Source organism: Ambystoma mexicanum, chromosome 6q (genome assembly GCF_040938575.1).
Source record: "Ambystoma mexicanum isolate Mex_15411 chromosome 6q, UKY_AmexF1_1, whole genome shotgun sequence".
Classification (NCBI taxonomy): Eukaryota; Metazoa; Chordata; class Amphibia; order Caudata; family Ambystomatidae; genus Ambystoma; species Ambystoma mexicanum.
This window is the reverse complement of record NC_090937.1, coordinates 765,451,283-765,471,156: the sequence shown is the minus strand read 5'-3', so window position 1 is coordinate 765,471,156 and position 19,874 is coordinate 765,451,283. Positions and strand designations below refer to the sequence as shown.

Here is a 19,874-nt window from a genome sequence, read left to right as displayed (position 1 = left end):
AATGCCTTGCACTCCAGTTTGATAGATTGCCTATTGTGGCTACTGTCCATTAATTGCCCGCTGTACTGGGCCAATAACTGCTATAGTCTACACCAAAGTACGTGAACCTAGGCTTAATACAAAGAGAAAGTGATCCTCACACATCTTGGTCTGTAGTCTAAATAGTATCTGGAATGTATTCTTCCTGTTTTCTGCACACTGCATTTTTAGCCGCTACTGTGAATTTTGAACCTAGGTGAACCCTATTGCCTACTTGTTTTGTACACTGCATTTTTAGCCGCTACCGTGAATTTGAATCTAGGTGAACACCTATTGCCTACTTGTTTTTGCACACTGAATTTTTTAGCCGCTACTGTGAATTTTGAATCTAGGCGAACTCTATTGCTACAACAGCACCTACCTGTCTTGCACCGCACACTTTAGTCTCTACTGTGACTGCTGACGCCAGCTGAACCTATTGCTGAAATTTCACCAACCACCTGCACTACGCCTCTCAGACTGTATAGACCTGAACCTAGGTGCTGCCCCCTAGTGACTTTCATTGCCAACTATAACTAACTGATCGCTTTAGCACAGTACTCACTGCCTACCAGTACCCTGCCTACCATGAGTAAAAACACCAATACCCAGACTATCCTATTCACGATTGGACTCTTCACTATCATGGCCTCTGCTACCCTTAACTCAAGCCCACCTATAGACAGAAACATGAGACTCAGAGCAAGGCTACCTTGCATCTACGAGCCCAAAAGAAACAATATGAATAATACCACGGGACCCCTCTCTACCCATGACTATCGGGCTAAGCGTGTACAGGCAACCAAATTAGACATCCCAATCCTGGTGCCTGCCCAACCCCACATAAAGAATCACCCGAGTCATAATAAACACCTAATCAAACCATCACATAGTCCTAACCTTAAGAGTACCCTGACATTAACTGGGTCACTTATCAATGCCAGATCTATGGTAGCCCATGCCACTGAAATCTCTGACATTCTAAGTAACGGCAACCTGGACCTACTTGCCATAACAGAGACTTGGCTCCATGAGGCGGCAGGACCGACTCTGATGCTAGCTGTACCTGATAGCTACCAGATCCTCAGAACTGATAGACCTAAGGCTAAAGGCGGTGGCCCAGCCATCATTTCTAAATCTACCTTGTCTATTAGGCTTACCACCTCACCTAATTGTTCATCCTGCGAAATACTCACAGCCAAACTGCTGTTATCCAATAACCGTACGCCGACTATCCACCTGATTTACAGGCCCCCAGGACCATTAGGATCATTTGAAGATGACCTTACTAGCCTCATAGCAAACATCACGAAAACACACTCCCAAACTTTGTTGATGGGCGACTTCAACATCGGCCTTAATGACCCAGACAACAAGCATGCCCGCTCAATAACAGCCCTACTTAATGACCACGGGCTTACCCAAAAAGTCCTCTCACCCACCCATATCAAAGGGAGAACCCTTGACTGGGTATCCAAACTCAACTGTAACGTTGCCATCACCGACATCATCCCACAACTTTGGACGGACCATTATTTAATTAACTTCACCGCCACACTCAATCTTCTCAGTCCGAAAAACTATCAGCACGATACCCCCCTCCCTACTAGGAGTAAAAAAGATATTACTGCTGAAAAACGTATCCTGCTCCTCCACCCTGCTATCAAGGATCTGGAAAATAACACCGACCCAGACACCCTAGTGAACACCTTCAACAAAGCTATGACCACGGCACTAGACACCATCGCACCAACTAAACTGTGTGAAAACAAACAAGAGGCACATTTCAATGCCTGGTTCACACCCCAACTCAATGAGCTAAGAAAGCAGAAAAGAAAGCTTCAAGCTATCTGGCCCAACTCGCCCACTGACAATAACAAAGCTAAATTAGCTCATTTATCCAAAAACTACAAGAAAGAAATTATCAACACAAAAAAAAATCTATTCGACGACCGAATTACTAAAGCCAAATCAAACACGAAGGAACTCTTCTCCATCCTTTGGGAAATGGAATCCCTTCTACAACCAGCAGACACTGTCCCAAAGGACAAGATATGGTGTACTAACATACAAAACGCCCGATCGAATAAAATGTCCACCCTCCAACTCAAAATAACTAAAAAGAAAGATTCTCTGCCCCCCTCCGAGCAACAAACATCACCTCCCATTGAGCACAATACCATTCCGCCCTTCAGTTTCAAAACTATCTCAATTATTGATACCGAAAAGGTAATTCATTTTCTGAAACCCTCTAACTGCAAGGGCGACAGCTGCCCAGCGCAAATAATAAAGGATGCGGCCAGAAATCTAGCCCCGTTTATCTCAAAGCTCATAAACTCCTCCTTTAAATCAAACACAGTACCCACCAACCTAAAAGAATCTTGGGTGCTCCCCTTAATCAAAAAACAAACTCTTGATCCTGCCATCCCCACGAACTATAGACCCATCACTACAGTACCATTCCAACTCAAATTTATTGAGAGTAGCCTACTTACAAATTCAAGATTACTTGGAAGCTAATCATCTGTTAGGCTCTCGGCAATCGGGTTTCCGCCCTCTCCATGGTACCGAAACACCCTTGCTAGACCTGAAGACAAAAATTGAAGAGTTGAAGGATAGTGGCAAAACAGCCTTGCTACTGCTATTGGATTGGTCAGAAGCCTTTGACTTGGTGGACCACACAGTCTTATGCAGCCACCTCAGGCCCGCTGCCAACTTCACTGGGGAAGCTATAGCCTGGGTCCAATCCTTTCTAGCCAACCAGACTATGAGAGTTTTCTCTACCTCCACCTGCGCTGACCCTATCCAAATAACATGCAGAGTCCCACAAGGATCCTGCGTCTCACCCACCATGTATAACATTTTCACCAAGCCATTATTCAACAAGTTGGACAGACTGGGCGTCACCTACACTAATTATGCAGATGACAACCAGATCCTCATACCCCTTTCGGGCAACTATGAAGTGGACCTGGCCTTGGTGAATAAGATATACATCCTCATTCAGGCATGGATGGCAACCCATAGCCTATGCCTGAACGAGGATAAAACTGAGATTCTTCTCCTCGGATCTGACTTGAACCTACAAAAACTAACCCCAAACTATGCATACTTTAATATTGACAGTAATATCATTGAGGTTATGCCCGAGGTAAAAACACTAGGATTCTATTTGGACTCTTCTCTCACACTGAAGAAGCAAGTCAACTCTCTCTCCTCCTCAACAGCTTACACTTGTAAATTAATCTGTGCTGCCAGACCATTCCTCTCCAGCTCTACTTGCATCACCCTAGCCAATGCTCTTATCATGTCTAGACTAGACTAATGCAACGCCCTGTACTCAGGAGCCAACAAGTATGTCACTGACAAACTCCAAAGATTCAAAATAACGCCCTGAGCGTTGAACATCCCTTACAGAGAGCATATCTCTAAATTCCGGAAAGAGGCCAATTAACTGAAAATAAAGGACAGAATGCTCCTCAAAACCATATCCATTACCTCCAAATGTCTAAACAATTTAGCACCTCCCTACTTATCCGTAAAAATGTCTAGGAAATCCACAACCCGACCTCTGAGATCCACCAACACATTCCTGCTCGGAACCCCCAGATTTGAACTCACTACAGCTGGAGGAACTAGTTTCCCAGTCAAAGCTGCACAATCATGGAATCCGCTCCCAATAGACCTCCGACGTCCCCTACCTTACACCAGATTTAGAATCAATGCTCTCAAATGGCTTCACTCTAATGACCCTTAACCACTCTACCTGACAACACTGCACGCAACAATATTACTGCAACCTACCTGTTATGTACCTGCTTGACTATACCTTTCTAATGGCAAATGTCCTTACAGTCTCACTTTTTGTAATTCACACTGTATTCACCTGTATCCACCAATTACAATGTTTGTACCGTTAACTCCCTGTATTATCCACTGTTCTCACATGTATTTACTAGCCTGCGACAGGCACTGTAACTAAGCTTTGAGACTTCTTGTACTGCTGCGCCCAGCTGCCCAAGGGCTTGGAGCACATTATCAAATTAATAAACAAATAAAAGAAAAATGCCCAGAGGCATTTTCTGTGCCTACCACAAAGGTGTGAGATTTAATGACAATATAAGCAAGATGTTTCACCAAAAGCTGCCTCATCTTTGAGGGTGCCAAACACAGAAAGTGTCCTCGTCAGGGTAAACCTACAATTGTGAGACAGCCTTCAGGTAACTATGGTGTCCATGCCACCTTCCCAACAGAGAAAGTTTGCCAGATCATGTGGCATATACGTGACATTATACATGCTTAGTTAGACATTCAAGCATGTGGACAACCCAAATTAGCTGAATTGACCAGTGGTGGTAGATATAGGTTCTATGGCAAAATCTGGCCCAATGGAGACTGCTCCTCCTAAAGACTGCCTCTTTTTGGCCGCTCTGGAGTGGCCTCCAATGGCATTTTGGTGCCCTCATGGGCCGTGTGTGTGTGGGGGGGGGCTATCCTTGAATACTGATATGCTGCTTCCTTGCTCCGCTACCCCAGTTTCCCGCTGTGTCCTGGCTATCATGCACCCACTCACCCCCTGCTCCACCTAAAGCAAACATGGCCTCCATCCTCCCCCAAGACACACCTCTCTCCCCCTCTCTACCCCAATCTCTCCCGGCCCCTCCCCACGCCTACCTGTTCCCCTGCTGATGCCCGCAACGTCTTTCTTCCACGCTGCTACAGATCCCGCCTGTTCTGATACGGTCTTCTCCATGCCGCGTTTCCTGGGTGATCTCTAAGAGATATTGTTCAGTGTGGCATACAGTAAAAATCTTGCCTTATTCTCATTAACTTCTATGGCACTGAGGAGGCATGTAATGGAATATTCAATTCCGCCAACACCAACCTCTTTGCCATAAAAATATGCCTGCATTTACACCAGAATAACATTTTCATGATGGCGAAAATGTTGACGATTCATACGGAATTCTCCTGCGTTTTACACCAGCAAAAGCAGGCAGATTCCAAAGGAACTCACTGTAAACAGGGAGAGGCTACGGAGACCAGTCTTTAACCGCAGAACCGGGATTCGAACCTGTGTTCCTCTGCGTTGTCTTGCTTCAATGACAAACACGTATCCCTGAGCTATCTCCTGGCCCGGTCCATCTGCGCGAAGAACTGCTCTATTTAGTTAAATAGTATGTCGGACGTCAGATTCCACTTCCATCTGAAGAAAACTGCGATTTAATACACTTCCTGGAATTTGACGTGAATGCTTTAATTATTTGATACCGGATATAATATATTAACAATGCAGAGTTAAAAAGAATGTATAAATAAAGATGTATAGAATAGGACTAAATGAAAGAATGCAAAACGCAGAAACAGTTTTTCTAACATTTGAATCTGGCTGATCCAAGACTAATCAAACTGTTCAAACATGACGCGACAATTATAAACAAGCGACTCGCCCGCGTGCTGCGCATTGTACAGGCTATCTCCAAAGCTGCCAAATGTGACATTTAGTGGCAAGCCTTACTGCGCATCTAAAGGCCCATTGCAGTGGTCTTTCTCAAAGTCTGGCGTTGAAACGCTGTGAGAGGTTTGTAGCGCCGAGTAGGGGGGAGTGTGGGGGCCTCCATGTGAGTAGTTATTAGCTCATGCACACCAGAAACTCCATGCATCCTCATGCATATCTTCGATGCATATCGACATTTACATTGTTGTGTACAGACATGTAAATAGCTGCAAAGATCCTTTCTGTACTGGTGAACAAGGGTGCCAATTTTTTTTTTTTTTTGGGGGGTCATAAATTCCCCAACCCACACACTTAATTTGATCTGGTGAACGAGAAAAGTGAGGGAGCCCAACCTCGCTTCCAAGTCAAAACTGCATTTCACAACACTTTTCAGAAGGAATTGTGGGGAAAAAACAGAGGCTTCTCAGGCAGCTATCAACACCTAACATCTCAGAAACAGTCACTCAACCTGCTGAGCTACCTTTGAGCTTTCTAGGTTAAATCTTCAATGTGAATCCCTGATACCACTCATAACCAACCCTGCGGTTCATGTATGAGATTTAAAAGCCACACGTGTTTCATCTTCAGCCACAGTGACACTTCACGCAATATTGTTTAAGGGTGATAGTCAGAATGAAAACCTCCTGCGTCCCCATGTACTCGGCACCTATGTGTGTCTACGACCAATACAAAAAACACCTACAAATTAAAACAAGCACGCAGGCGCATTTAAAGCTTCCCGAGTTATTGTCTCAAGTACATATGCCTGATATAAACTTGTTTTCGTCAATACTTGTATTCCCTGCCATAGCACTGATTGGCCGCGCGGCTGGAATTCTTAAGGTGTAAACTAGTGTACAGGCACCAAAAGAGCGTTAACCTTAAAGCGAGAGCAGCCGGGTGGTCTTACCTTGCCATCATGGTTTGGGCAAGAGAGGGGCTTCCCGGCAGCAACGGCCGTCACCGTCTCCAAGATGGAGGACTCCTCGCTGCTGCTGTCTGGGCTCCGCTGCAGCACGTCCATTAGGTTCGTGATGAAGAAGTTGCTCTGGAGCGCAGCAACCCCCCTCTCCGGCAGGATGGAGGTCCGGCGGCACACTGGGCACGAGAGGGTTAAGCTGTGGGCCGGAATGTAGTTTTGCAAACACCTGAAGGCGAGAAATGCAAATAAGCCTTCAGATACAGAAGCAAAATAACCTGCTCTCTTATACAACGTTTAACTACCAGGATGGCCGATCTTTAAATCTACAGGCGTGTGTGCAAAAAATCATTTTTTTTTCTTTTTATTCATTTAATTGTTGTTATAAATCATGAACCTAAATGTATATGGGAAATCTGTATTGTGTGGTTATGATGGCGGGAGAATGACAGAGGGGAGAGGGAGGGAAACCCTGGCAGGCGTGTAGAGAATGGCCATGACAGCATTTTTGAAGGCATTCTACCACTGGCATAAATCACAAGGGGCCCCATTATGGGACTGCCGGTGACCCGCCGGTACTACCAGAGGGTTACCGGCAGCCCTGCCTTACTGTTACCGGCGCCCGATAATCCAGTGTAACCGGGATGTTACAGGCAACGGCAGTAAATTCCCAACCACTGAAGCACCGGCACCGTTTTTAACGGTGCCGGTGCTTTAGTGATTTGTCTGCTGATAGGGGCCTGAACAACTACTGGCAGGTCAGGGCTGACGGTTGTTCACTGCCCCTACTGGCAGCCTTGGAGAAACCTGGTCCGGAAAAAATGCTGGAGCCGGTAGTACCGTCCATTTTACGTGCATTATTTCCAGATTGGGTTTCTCGTAATGAGGCCCAAAGAACCAGTTTAACGTATTTTGTGTAATACACGGCAACCTGCAATACCTGTATAAAAAGCCTGTGGAAAATGTTCTTATTTCAGTCTAGTTGTGACATCACTATGTGTATTTATTAATATAAAGGGAAGAACAATGCTCTTTTGATCGAAAAAGAATGTACAATAGATTAGATATCAGATTTGATGGGAAACAGTGAGCGTTTGAGTGACATTCCGACCGGGCTGTAGTGAGAAGTAAATGGAACAGTCACTAGGGACAATACGGATATGGGTTGTTTGACCGAGGTCAATACATTTGCGGCGGATTTGACCACAGTCGATTTCGCTGCAAATCTATTTCACCTTTGGCCAAACAAGCCAAATCCCTGGCCTGCCAGCAGCCCTATATCCACCCCACCCCCTACTTACCTTATTGCCGTCTGCTGGTCGCTTCTCTTACACCTCTGCCGTGGTACGGCCCGCTGTGTATGGGATGTGACCAGGATGGAAGACGTGTTAGAGTGGAGGCAGATAAAGTGAGGGGCAGGTTAGAGGTGAAGGACAAATGTTAGCTCGAAGGTAGATGAGAAGTAGGTTAAGAGTATAACTCAGAGGTGAGGCGGCGGGCTCTGACATGTTAGCTCGAAGGTAGATGAGAAGTAGGTTAAGAGTATAACTCAGAGGTGAGGCGGCGGGCTCTGAGGCAAGGAGGTACTACTGAACTTTAGAAAATTACATCACCGCTGCTCTGTAGCCAGTTATAACGCTTCAGTTCTGATGTCACCATGCCTGCTGCTTGGGACAGCACAGAGCAGCATGACATCTGTCTCTGCAGCACCTATGACAAACGTTTCAAATTCCTTTTTTGTAAAATAGATTTTGGTGACACTTTACAGTCATTAATTGATAAGCAAAGGTTTATGTCAGGTTGTTTATTCTTTGAACTGTTGGAGTTTAACGCACAAGAGCAAGAATCTGCATGCTATTACTTATTGTAGAGCACAAACCGAAAACGGTTTCAGAAGCTTTTTAGTAAAACGATTCAAATAGTTTTCTGCAGCACATGAGTAGCTGCATGAAGGTATACATACATATTTTCTAAATCCAAACAGGTTCTACATTGATTGTATGGATCAGCAACTTGAGGCTCTCTTACATTGCATTAAGCAACAGGTCAGGCAGGTATCAAAGGGGAAGGCATTAGGCCAAGTATTATAAAGTCATAAAATATCCCCTACCGTACGGAGGTGGTACTTTACTGCATAACAGGGGTGTTTCTAGGTCCGGAAAAGATCTGGTGCTAATGTCGGGACTCGGAGCTAGCTAGCCTTTTGGTTGTAGCCCCTGAGATTATATCCGGGGCTACAACCAAAAGACCCGGGGCTATAACCCCCTAATTCCCCCCCCTCCCCAGCAACGCTGGCATATACAATAACATTTTTACATAAGAAGTCTTAAAAAGAAATTAGGTAGAAACATTATAACAGACAAAATGAACTCCCATCAGCTACAGAAACTAGTTACAGGGAATAACCCATCAAATCCTGTATTTATAAGGAAGCAGTGCGAAGGCTGTAGGAATGCTTTGACAGGCCGGTAAATGCTGGTTGGGTGGGGGCCATGGGGGCCTATATGATGACTTATACGCATATTCTGCAAGTGGAGATGCATCAGCCAGGAATGGTGCCCCTCGGGCTATTCCGGGGGCATGCTCCATGCTGTTCGCACTCCACAGACGCATGTTCCAGAGACTGCATGCAGGAGGAAACTCTCGGGAAGGAGCCATGCATGTGGAAAATCCTTGTTTCCCCTCTGCTGTGAAGCAAAGGCAAATGTTTTTCTTTTTGTTTATTTCACTCCCTTGGAGATCCTGTCCCCGTCCTCTCCCACAAAGGAAACCATTTGGATTTCATGTGGGGCTGTGCCAGGTCTGCGGTGGTGTCGGATCTAGCCAAGGAGACCGCACAATCATGATGATTACACTATCAGCATAATTGTCATGATTGTTGAATGTGCAGGGCCTGCCAGTGGTATAACCCTACCCACGGTCACTGGCAGATTTAAGGCAAAGCGTTCCCTGGGCATGATGGACATATGATGGACATATGGCCCTAGGTGGGCGGGTCATGGAGGGGGAGGGAAGGGGGAGCAGAGTTATGGCCCTCACTAGTGTGATAATGATCAACTTTAGGGACACATGTTTTATGTTTTTAGGTTGTGTTTATTTACAGTTGGATTTGTGTGTTTAGGGGTCTGACTGCCTGGAAACTGCTGGTCTGCCTTACCACGCTTAGCTAGCAACAGTGGTAATATTGGACAATCAAGCAAATACTAATGCTGCTCGTGACTCTCAAGATATCATCGCCCTCCTAGACCAACTTTAATACATGCCGCCTGCTGCTGTTATCTCACTGGCTGGCTGACCCCAAATTCCAATAGCAGCTTCTGCAGGGCACCACCATACCTTCTAACTTTTGAAAATCAAAAACCCTGAGATTTACATCACTGCTAAATATTCAAAGCTCTGCCAGTAGTGTATGGTATATGTGTGTGTCGTACGACAGCTATTGGGGGGCATTGTGAAATGTGTGGCTTGGCTCAAATGGACTTTCCTATTTTCACATTTCAGGTGAAAGTTTTTTTCCGAAACCCTTTTAAACCCACCATAACTTTCTTGGTGTTGTAAAAACATGGCCAAATGCTCCAACCACAAGGCTGTCAGGACTATACTGCACTGATGATTCCTAACACGGGGGAAAGCAGGTATGTAGTTGTCCTGGCAGCCTTGCAAATGTCTGTCTTGGATTGATTAAGCTATGTATAAAGTAGCACTGCCCTCTTAGACAAAGACCATTTCCTGGAGAAAAGGGTTTGCATTTGAGCTAATTTGCATACCCACAATGCCTTGCTGTTGTGGCTAGGAACTGGAGGTGAACATCCAGCGATGGCTACTATCTGTCGTTTTGGAATGTGTTACTTGGCACAAATGGACTTTTCCTATTGGTACATAAAGTTGCATGTATGTAATAAATACACACATTCGTACACTTCCACCCGCCAAATGTACTTTTCTAGTGAATGCAGCTTAGTTTTAGCATATTTATCTCCATCTGGGTTTTGGTGATAATAAAAAACAGCCATGTACAGATTCCTTTTCTATTTAGTAGGTCATCCTCTGTTTAGTGCCGAAACAGGACTTAAGTAGTTTGAATTTGAACTCCTGCAGATAATGTACAGTGAGATAAAATGATGTGCCCAGTTTCACACAGTAGTTAAGTGGTAAGGCTAGTATTTAAGACCTGCACAAAGCACAGAGGCTTGAACATATCTTCCCTGGTCTAGGTGGTACAAAAGAGTTAATATTTGGCTTTATAAAAATCTCCTATTTTAACAGATGGGTTGAAAATTTCACAAATCATAATAAATACAATCGTATGGACCCTTATAAAAAAGTAGTTAAAACAAAAGGAGTATAACTGTAATGTTCATCTCCTCTCACTCCCCATCTTGATTGTAAGACTACAACTACCTGTGGCAGATTGCCATCTGTGAGGGGGTGAAGCCCTGGCTTTTTATTTTGAATAATATGACATGATGCAGGTAATTCTGTTTCTGAAAGGGTGGTCTGCTAATCAAACCCCCTTTTTATAAATGATAAATGATCCAGGCCAAAATTATAGTCAAAACGTGCCTTTGCTGAGACATCCTATAAGCACCGTCAAAGGACCCATGAACATTCCTGACGGCTGCTGGAAAAAAGGTAAAGAGGTGCCTTTTCAATCTTTGGCATTTATAATCTAAATGATAATAATTGTATTCCTTATTCAGTCTTGTGGTATGTAAATCTGTACAAATAAGCCATGCCTAGGCTCGATAGTAACTGCTAAGGACACATGTATACATCCACAGCAATGTGATATCACACTAGTGTCAGCTATGTGAGTAGGGCCCGTATATGGCAGGACTTATGTATATTGGTGTCTGGTCTGACTGCCTCCCCAGCTGCTATGTTGAACAATAGCCAGGGTGCTGCCTCTTTCATTCTCCAGACAGAAGGGTAACACCTTACCCCAGGCCATTGAAACTTCTCCAAGGAGGTTTCCTGGGAAACAGTGCTTCAGAAGCAGCAAAAACCCCTTTAACACCAGGGTGCTGATCACTGGCGTCCCCTTGAAATCTGCAGATATAAGAAGGGGCGGAGTTAGAGTAGCCAGAGAGGAGAGGTGGGTAGAGGGAAGGGTCTGACCATCTTGGTTTCTGCTAATGCTCTCTATATTTTCCGGCCCTTCCATTTCCTTCTCTGGGTGTGATACCATAAGGCAGAGGGCACTTGTTACAACACCCTGGATTGAACCCCTTACAGCAGGCTTGCTTTGAACCAATCCCCTGTGACATCTTGTATTCAAAAGTAGAGGAGCACCCCTCATTCTTTGATTCATCTTTGCACCAACAAGAGAAGAAGAAGGCTACACTGGACCTCTGACGAGAGTGCTGCTCATTCCAATGTTATCCACCAGTAAGGTGAAGAGCAAGAGGTGAGTTCTGTTCTCTAACCATCCCCAAGGAACAGTGGAGGTGAACTGCTGTGGTCCAAGGCCTGCCTCTCTGCTGGCTACACTGTAATCAGGCTTATGTTCACTGGAAGGGAAGGCTCCCCTGTAGCTGACAGCTAGGTTCCCTGGACCGGAGTGCAGAACTGAAGGACTTCCCCTTGTCCCAGGAGAGACTGAATTGGAACTCCTCAGCAACTCAAAAGTCAAGGGACAGATCTGTGCCCCGATTCCCCCATTGATATTGATATTGATATTTTATTTGCATCGCGCTCGTACACAAGTGTTTCAGAGGGGAGCAAGGGAGAACAAAACAACAATCTTATTAGGCCCAGTGTCATTGAGAACGTGCAAGTGCATAGGAGAGGGAAAGGGGAAAGTGCATGGTGGGGGAGAAGTGGAAAGTGCTGAGCAAAGGAATAAAAGTAAACATAAATAATAAATAAATAATATAAAGCAACAGTGGTAGTGCAGCAAGCAAGTGACAAGTGCTAGGTTTAAGGCAACAGACAAGGTGTTTCTGGTAAGTGTAGAAAAAAGGGGGGGGGGGCTGTAGGGTAACAGATACAGACCCCAGTGCAAGGGATTGCCAGGAGGCAGTGCGGGTGGGTGGCAGGGTGAGCAGTTACCTGGCCCTGAAAGTCAGAGGGTAACCAGGTGCACAATGCCGAGACAGAACAGATCAGCAGGGGAGAGGAGGAGCGAAGGCAGAAGCAAAGAGGAAGGTCTTGAGGTGCTTCCGGAACCGGAGATGGTTCTCCTCAAGTTTTAGTGTGGCTGGGAGGCTGTTCCAGAGGGAGGCCTCAGCCGAAGACAGAGATCTACCCCCAGCTCGTTTCTTTGAAAATTACTGACCCTGAGGGAGTTAGAGGTGTAGAGGAGCAAAGAGCTCAGGAGGGAAGGTTTTTACGGTGGGGCAGCTGAAGGTATTTTGGACCCAGGCCCCAGAAAGCCTTGTGGACAATGCAAAACTGCTTGTGAGCTATACTGACACAAACATTACCTTACTGTCTCAAACTTCTTGGTCAAGTGCTGTTGCTTCTTGTGAAGAGCACTGTGTGCTGGACCCAGTCACACAGTTACCAAGCTTGACACTGAATCATTGCCTCAGAAAGCACCTTGAAGCTTGTCTTGGCACTGCTGAGTCATAAAAACAAGACAAAAAGGTATTTGAAATGGCCCTGTCCTCTTGGTTCATTTTAAAGAACCGTGGTGAACTTTGAGCCCCCCTTGCCTACCTTTTTCATCAAGAACTTTGAACATTGACATTGCTGCCAATCTGTTCCCTGAAACCTCTGCTCATCCACCCAGAGTCCCCTTTTACAAAAGTCTGCATTCGTTGTGTTTCTTTATGGGCTGTTTTTTTCTAGTGTTTTCTGATTAGTTGTTTGCATTTTATTGTTTGATTTCAAGTCTATGGGGGTCATTACAAGGTTGGAGGTAGTCATACCGCTATTTGCGGCATGGCTACTCCCATTCCGCATACCGGGTCCAGGTTCCCTGAATGGGGAAATACCGGGCCATTCCAACCTCGGAGGACCCGGTATTTTCCCATTCAGGGAACACATCCCCATTCCTATTCGAGCCCCCATAGGGCTCAATGGGAATGGGCACCATGCTAACAAGGGGCCTGTTAGTAACAGGCCCGTTGTTAGCATGCTGGTCCTTTAGTGGGTCCCGCTAAGGGACCTCGTAATGCGGCGGTAAGGGGTTGACGGCTCCGCCACCTTTACCGGCGCTGTTAACCCCTTACCGCCAACCTTGTAAAGACCCCCTATATTTTTACAGAATCTAGATGGGAAATTATTTTATTTTGGAGCAATTGTACCTAAGTTGTTTGGGTTGCTACGATTATCAGCTCACACCCCTCTTTAAGAGTATAGTCTGCCCTCTGCCTGCGGTACCACAAAAGGTGAAGGAGGTACACCTATGGGTCTGTTCCTGTTTACCTTTAGGAATGGGATCACTGTTGGTTTGATAGTAGTGTGGGGATGAGTAGGTGTTTCAGTCATTAATAATCCTTGTACTCCTGCAGTGCAGTAGTCATTTCGTCACACTACTCCAATACAAAGCAATGTGTGTCAGGTAACCTGTCAATTGCAGTAACAGGCATCTTATGAAAACTGGGCAATTAAAGGGTGTGAGGGCCAAATGTGTGAGTACAGCGTCCAATGTAAATGCTTGACAGAGCAACCCCCCACCCTCACCCCCTTTATGCACCCACAAGCTTCTCTGGCTCTTTTTCAGGGTGTGTGGCAGCATGGGCAGGCTCGTGGGGCGAAGACAAACAAACTGACTGAAATCTACCCAACATGATAGCTCAGTGAGCTCAACTGGGGTAACCAGCGATGGCACAGGTTGGAGATCAAGCATATACATTTATTTTATATTGAAACCTTTTTTCGGCCCGCAGGTAAGGCGCATCTTGTTGCGCCCTTATTAGACTTTAAACCACACTGCCACCTTCTGTGATGATTGCATAGTGGTAGACTCCACTTCAACAAGGGGTGCTGGCAAAGAGCCCAGAATGCACTTCATTTGCAGACTGCAGGCAAACATCACTTATGACTGGTGGCCATATTGAGCCGTGCAGCCTGACCCTCCCCAGCCTTTCCACACAAATGTAAAAAAGGAAGTCATAGTGGAGCATGGGAGCTGGAGGGGGCATGGCTCGTCAATTGAGGTCCAATCCACCTTGCCTCCTTGCCGCCCTCTTAATCCAGCTTTGCCCGTGGTGCATCTGCAGGCAAGGAAACACACCATTGACAGGCACCACACTCGAGGCAACCAAGGCATCGGCAGATAGAGGAGCACAAGGCAGAATATGCTTTTCCATGTGTTTCCTGCATCTATTGCCACGAGAATAAGGCTGTTGTTGCATTGTGCTTAGTTTTGAGCACATTTGCTATACAATTGTGCTTTAAAATGCACCATTTGCCACATATTTTTCCAAAAGTGCCCCTCGGGTATTCAGTTTATGGCAAAATGTCAAGAATGTAATTTGTGAACTTAATCCACTTTTCTTGGTGTCTGTGCTTTATTTTCGGAGCCCGACCCTGTACGACTGGTAACCGGGAGGTATAGGGTTCAAATGTGGTGACTTTTTATCTGGTGGCTATGTAGAAACTTAAGAAACTTAAGAAGCCCCCTCCTGCTTTCCATATCTTGCAAGCTTCCAATGACCACAAAAGAAACAGCCACAATTACGGGCATCTTAGGGGAAAGACTTTCAAACAAAAAAGAATGCCTTTGTAATAGTTTGGCAGGTGAAGAACGATGGTCAGGAGGGTTGCCCAGAGCAATGCCAGAAGTTGAGATGCATTCTAAACCTTCCTTACCTTGTCTCTTGTGTTTTGCTATGGTCACCCCAAGAGGGACGGGTATGCCCAGATCTGGGTGCAAGCCTGCTGGGCCTCGAGACCCAAGCTACTGCTCACTGATGACACACAATGAGGCTGAAACATGCCTGGGATGTTCGTGGTCTCGTGCAGAAGGGATGTGAGCAAGCAGTTTGGACTGGACTGCCCCTTTTGGGGTGGAGCCAAGCCTGATTTGCATATGGTCTTTCCCTTTTGTAATGGCTTGGCAGGCGATGAACAATGGTCTGGCGTGTTGCTCAGAGCAATGACAGAGGTTGAGATGTATTCTAAACCTTCCAGGCATCATTTGTTTTGCTAAAGGTATGGTCTTCCTGCATTTGTTTCACTATTGATTGAGGTTTTAAAGTTACAAGGTGGGGTTGCCAAAATTAGAGCTTTGCATAGGTGCGCTTTGCTTGCATTTTTCTAAAATATTGTCCTAATGCCATAGTCAATCTGACCGTACTCCTTTGAAGGATGGGAAGGAGGCCCTTTATGAGGATGGACCATTTTCAGGCTCCCACTCTGTACTGTTTAACTACTTTTGCAGTCTACGTGATAAGTTGAAGGGAGGATAGCTCTGTGGCAACGCGCGGGTCTTGGAAGCAAGACCACGCTGAGCAACACAGGTTCAAACCCTGGATTGGCAATTGAAACCATGCGTGTTATAAATGACTTGCACAATCTGAATGTACAAGGCCTAGTAGGATCATTCCACCATCATGCCCCCCTCGTTTTATAGCACCTTGAGACACACACGTATAGACGCATAATAAATAACCTATAAAAAGAAAGTTGTTCTTTACTAAAAAATATAGATGGCTAGTACTTCCAGATCTGTCGAAAATAGACCTCTAAAGGAAACCAGACCTGTGAGTAATAACAATGTGGAATGCCAGATTTCTCGACCTTTTAGTGAGCTCCAGGCCCAGAATTCAGAACTTTAGCAAATGTTTGGCAGTGCTAGGAAGGAAAAAAAGATGAGAACGGAACACCGGGAGTTACTTCTAAGAATACTTCAATGCAAATGGATTTTTTCATTTAGATCCTGAAGCCCGGAATGGGGTTAATCTTAGTGAAGATGTGTTAAAGATTTCTCAGGGTTTAAACTAATGTAAATGACTACATCAACGCCAATGTAAAATTTAGTACAACTGTATAGATGATCAATCAGTGAGGGGATCACTGCTGTGATGAATCCAACCTGCAGTTCATAGCCCCAAGAGCACAAGGCCCTCTCAGCTTTTAATCCTACTGAGGATCTAAAATGAGTACCATTAAACTGCTTAATAGTAACATTCGTTGTTTAGAGTGTGTTGAAATGGCAAAAACGGCTGTTTACAAGCATGTTATGAAAACAATGTGTTTTTATTGTTAACAATTATGATGTGGATGTTAGTTACTTTGAAACTAATTATGTAGTGATGAAAAAGTAACATTAATTGAATAACCTTCCACACTTAAGTTTTTTATGGCATCGGGAAGTGTGCTTGAAAGTGTGCAGTCTAGCACACAGTAGTCTGAAGCATTTGACAGCGACTCTGAGAGTGGAGCTATCACGTCTGTACTCCATTGATCGTGCCTGAACCTGGTCCGCTGTGCGGTGAGCGTGTGGCCCGACGGCTTCAAGTTACTTTCCATATAAACTGAGCGCTGCGCGTAGGACGCACTTCGGGAAGTTTGTTAGAAAGTGTGCAGTCAAGCAGTCGGCAGCTCGGCTGGGTAGTTGGCGTGGCATTGTGCCATAAGGTACTGTTATATGCAAGGCTGCGGCTTGCTGTCTACCCACTTTTGACTAATAATGATTATGCCTGGTAAAGTAAAAGGCACATTAAATAACTACAACTTGCGTAAGAAAAAGTATTTGAGTAGTGGAAAAAAATCTAGTATGAACTAGATGTTGAAGAGGGCACAGCTGATTTAAATAGTCATAATGGCCAATATGCATTGGAAAATCTGCAAATAACTACAAATGTAGTGTCACTAGAGACGTTTCACGTGATGAGGCAAAATGGGTGTTGAAATGGCTTTTAAATTCACTACCTGCTAATCTACTTCACGATTGTGAAGACTGTCTGTGGTAAACTGGAATACTCGTGGTTTCAGCCATTTAGTGAGCCAGGCTGCATCTCTTGATATTTTGATGGATAATCATATATATTTACTCCAGGAGAGCTGGCTATCATCCAAATTATACATTGATGGATATCAAATGTTTCAAACATGTGCAAAAAAGGGTGAACTTGGTAGGCCTTATGGGGACCTGTTAGTTGGAATGAAACATTCTCTCACTGCCGACAGAATTAAAACTGAACATCATGAAGACAATATTCTGGCCATTGAAATCCAGAATAGTGACCTGGTTATCGGTCATATATTGTTGTTATTAAACATCTATGAACCCCGGCGGGGGCGGGGGGGTGCATTACGAAAGCACTTTTTGATGGCATCTCCGAACTTCTGACCGACAGGAGAGTGGGGGAGAATGGCGATTTTGTTTTATTGGGAGGCGATTTCATTGCAGGTTGCTTATCTGGTAATGCATCTATTGAAACTGACAAAAGAGTAAACTCATTATGGTCCAGAAGGTCGCAAATAGACGGGAAAAGTGGTTGAATTTCCTAAATGGATGCTTTATGGGGGATTGTCCTGGTAATTTTACCTGGATGAGTGGGAAAAAGAGGGCCACTTTGGACTATTTATTTGCTAGCAAGGATTGTATTTCTCATGTGGGTGGGCTAATTGTGTGTACAATCGCTTTATCATGTAGCACTTACCATTCGTCTTTCCCCTGTTTCTTGTGATTATTATGATGAAAAGATTGGGGATGTGGATGGTAATCATGCTGGAAGTCCTATTAGTTGGACAAGAAAGAATGTTGTACAAGTAAGTTGGCTGATTGGCAACTATGGGGATGGATGGTTTTCGTATCTTGTGCAATTATCCGCTGATGGAATAGAACATTAGTTGACAGACAGATTTCACTGCAGGAATTGCTCGGCCATAAAGGTAATTATGTTGTGTGAGAAACTTGAGGGCATCCTCACATCTACTCCCCTTAGATCCTCTGCGCGAGTGGCCGGGGAAAGGTCATTGCTTTTGGACCCTGACTTGGCGGTGGAGTAGTGAGGGAGGATCACCTGGGTAGAGGGTCCTTAGGGATTGGGAATGAGATGTGCTCAGGCGAGGCACGGTGTTCCACTATTCGAGAGGCAGTAATGGGATATTGTTATCCATGTCCCATTGACCAAGAAAAGGATATGAGACACCACTGATCCAGACGTACCAGAAAGAAGACAAAAAGGGTTAAGTGTAAAATGGGTGAGACATGGTATCCCCTTTTCCTATTGATGACCAACCTAACCCTTCCCCAACCTTTATGGGCTACTATAAGCCAGTTCCCCACATTTCCCCACATGTAACAATTGACAGTACTGGGAGGAAGAAGAGGCAACTAAGAGTAATGAAGATTACACTCTTTCCCCACTCTAGTACTGGGACAAGGAAGATGTTTGCTAAGAGCTGTGAGGGTCAGGCATGCACCTTTAATTATGGCCAGACAGGGCTAATGAAACATCCACACCTGCAGCCTGTCAAGGGGCTGCAGGTGTATAAAGGGAGACCAGCCCAGCAGGACATAGGGAAACATGGAGACCTGTGTGTGGAAGAACAGAAGGAAACCCTTCTAAGCAGGAAGCCATGGTGGGGCAGGAGAAAAATCCAGGACGCCGGCAGAAGTCCGAGAGGACATTTGGGACCCGATGTGAGTGGGCTTTGTAATTCCCACAAGCCTGGGAGCCTCCATAACCCAGCGCAAGCAGCAGGAGCTGCTGAGGAGGCTGGAGCATAGAGGACGCCGTCTGTGTCCAAGGAGGAAACATTGGAGGTGCTGGAGTGTGGAAGGAAAAACATGGCAAGTGAGCGGGGCTCGCGCCAGTGGATTTCCCGGCTTAGGAAATTGAGAGGAAGTTGCGGGAACCACAGAGAAAGGACACCTAATACTGGTGAGTGTCGGAAGGGTGCTCAAGCACCGGGGCACTCCTGTAGGACCATGAGTGAGTAACGGTACATGAATGTAAATGACTAAACACATACTGAATACTGTACTAAATGGAAACTTAATATTGAACCACCGAGAAAGGACACAGAAATCTGGTGAGAATCAGAAGGGCGCTCAAACACCGGGGCACTCCTATAGGCCCACGAGTGAGTAACAGTCTGTGAAAGTAAATGACTAAATACATATTGAATATTGAACGAAATGGAAATTTAATATTGAAGCAAACAAATGCATATTGAATACTGAACATAATTAAGCACCATAAGTGCCCATTGAACACCGAACTGAAAGTATACAATATGGAATATATGGTGCACAACGATTTAACTCAAACTTTGAAGTGAAATTCATTAAAGAGAGCTAAACAGTGACATTTTATGAATGAATGCAGTGCAGCAAGGCCCCAGTTTGGCAAGAGGTGTGTGACACGTGGTGGCAGAGCCACAAGGCTATCAAGGAGAAGGCAGAGGAGTGTAAGTCTACACATTAAGTCAAGAGGCCAGGGCTTTAAGTGGGCCGGGGCCTGCTGGGGCTGGGCCCCGGCAGGCTCCGAAATTTCGTTTTGAGGCGGGGCCCTGCCGGGGCCCAGTAATCTCCCC

General features: G+C 45.3%; 1 protein-coding gene across 4 annotated transcripts in view; it reads right to left on the bottom strand.

Annotated features, from left to right (window-relative positions):
- Positions 1–19,874, bottom strand: part of TRIM2 (tripartite motif containing 2) — a 601,585-nt gene that overhangs the window by 165,227 nt on the left and 416,484 nt on the right. For all 4 annotated transcript variants that reach the window (XM_069631297.1, XM_069631295.1, XM_069631296.1 and 1 more), the window contains exon 3: positions 6,426–6,663. In XM_069631297.1, the coding sequence (XP_069487398.1) occupies positions 6,426–6,663 (238 nt within the window). The remainder of the gene's footprint in view (positions 1–6,425; positions 6,664–19,874) is intronic.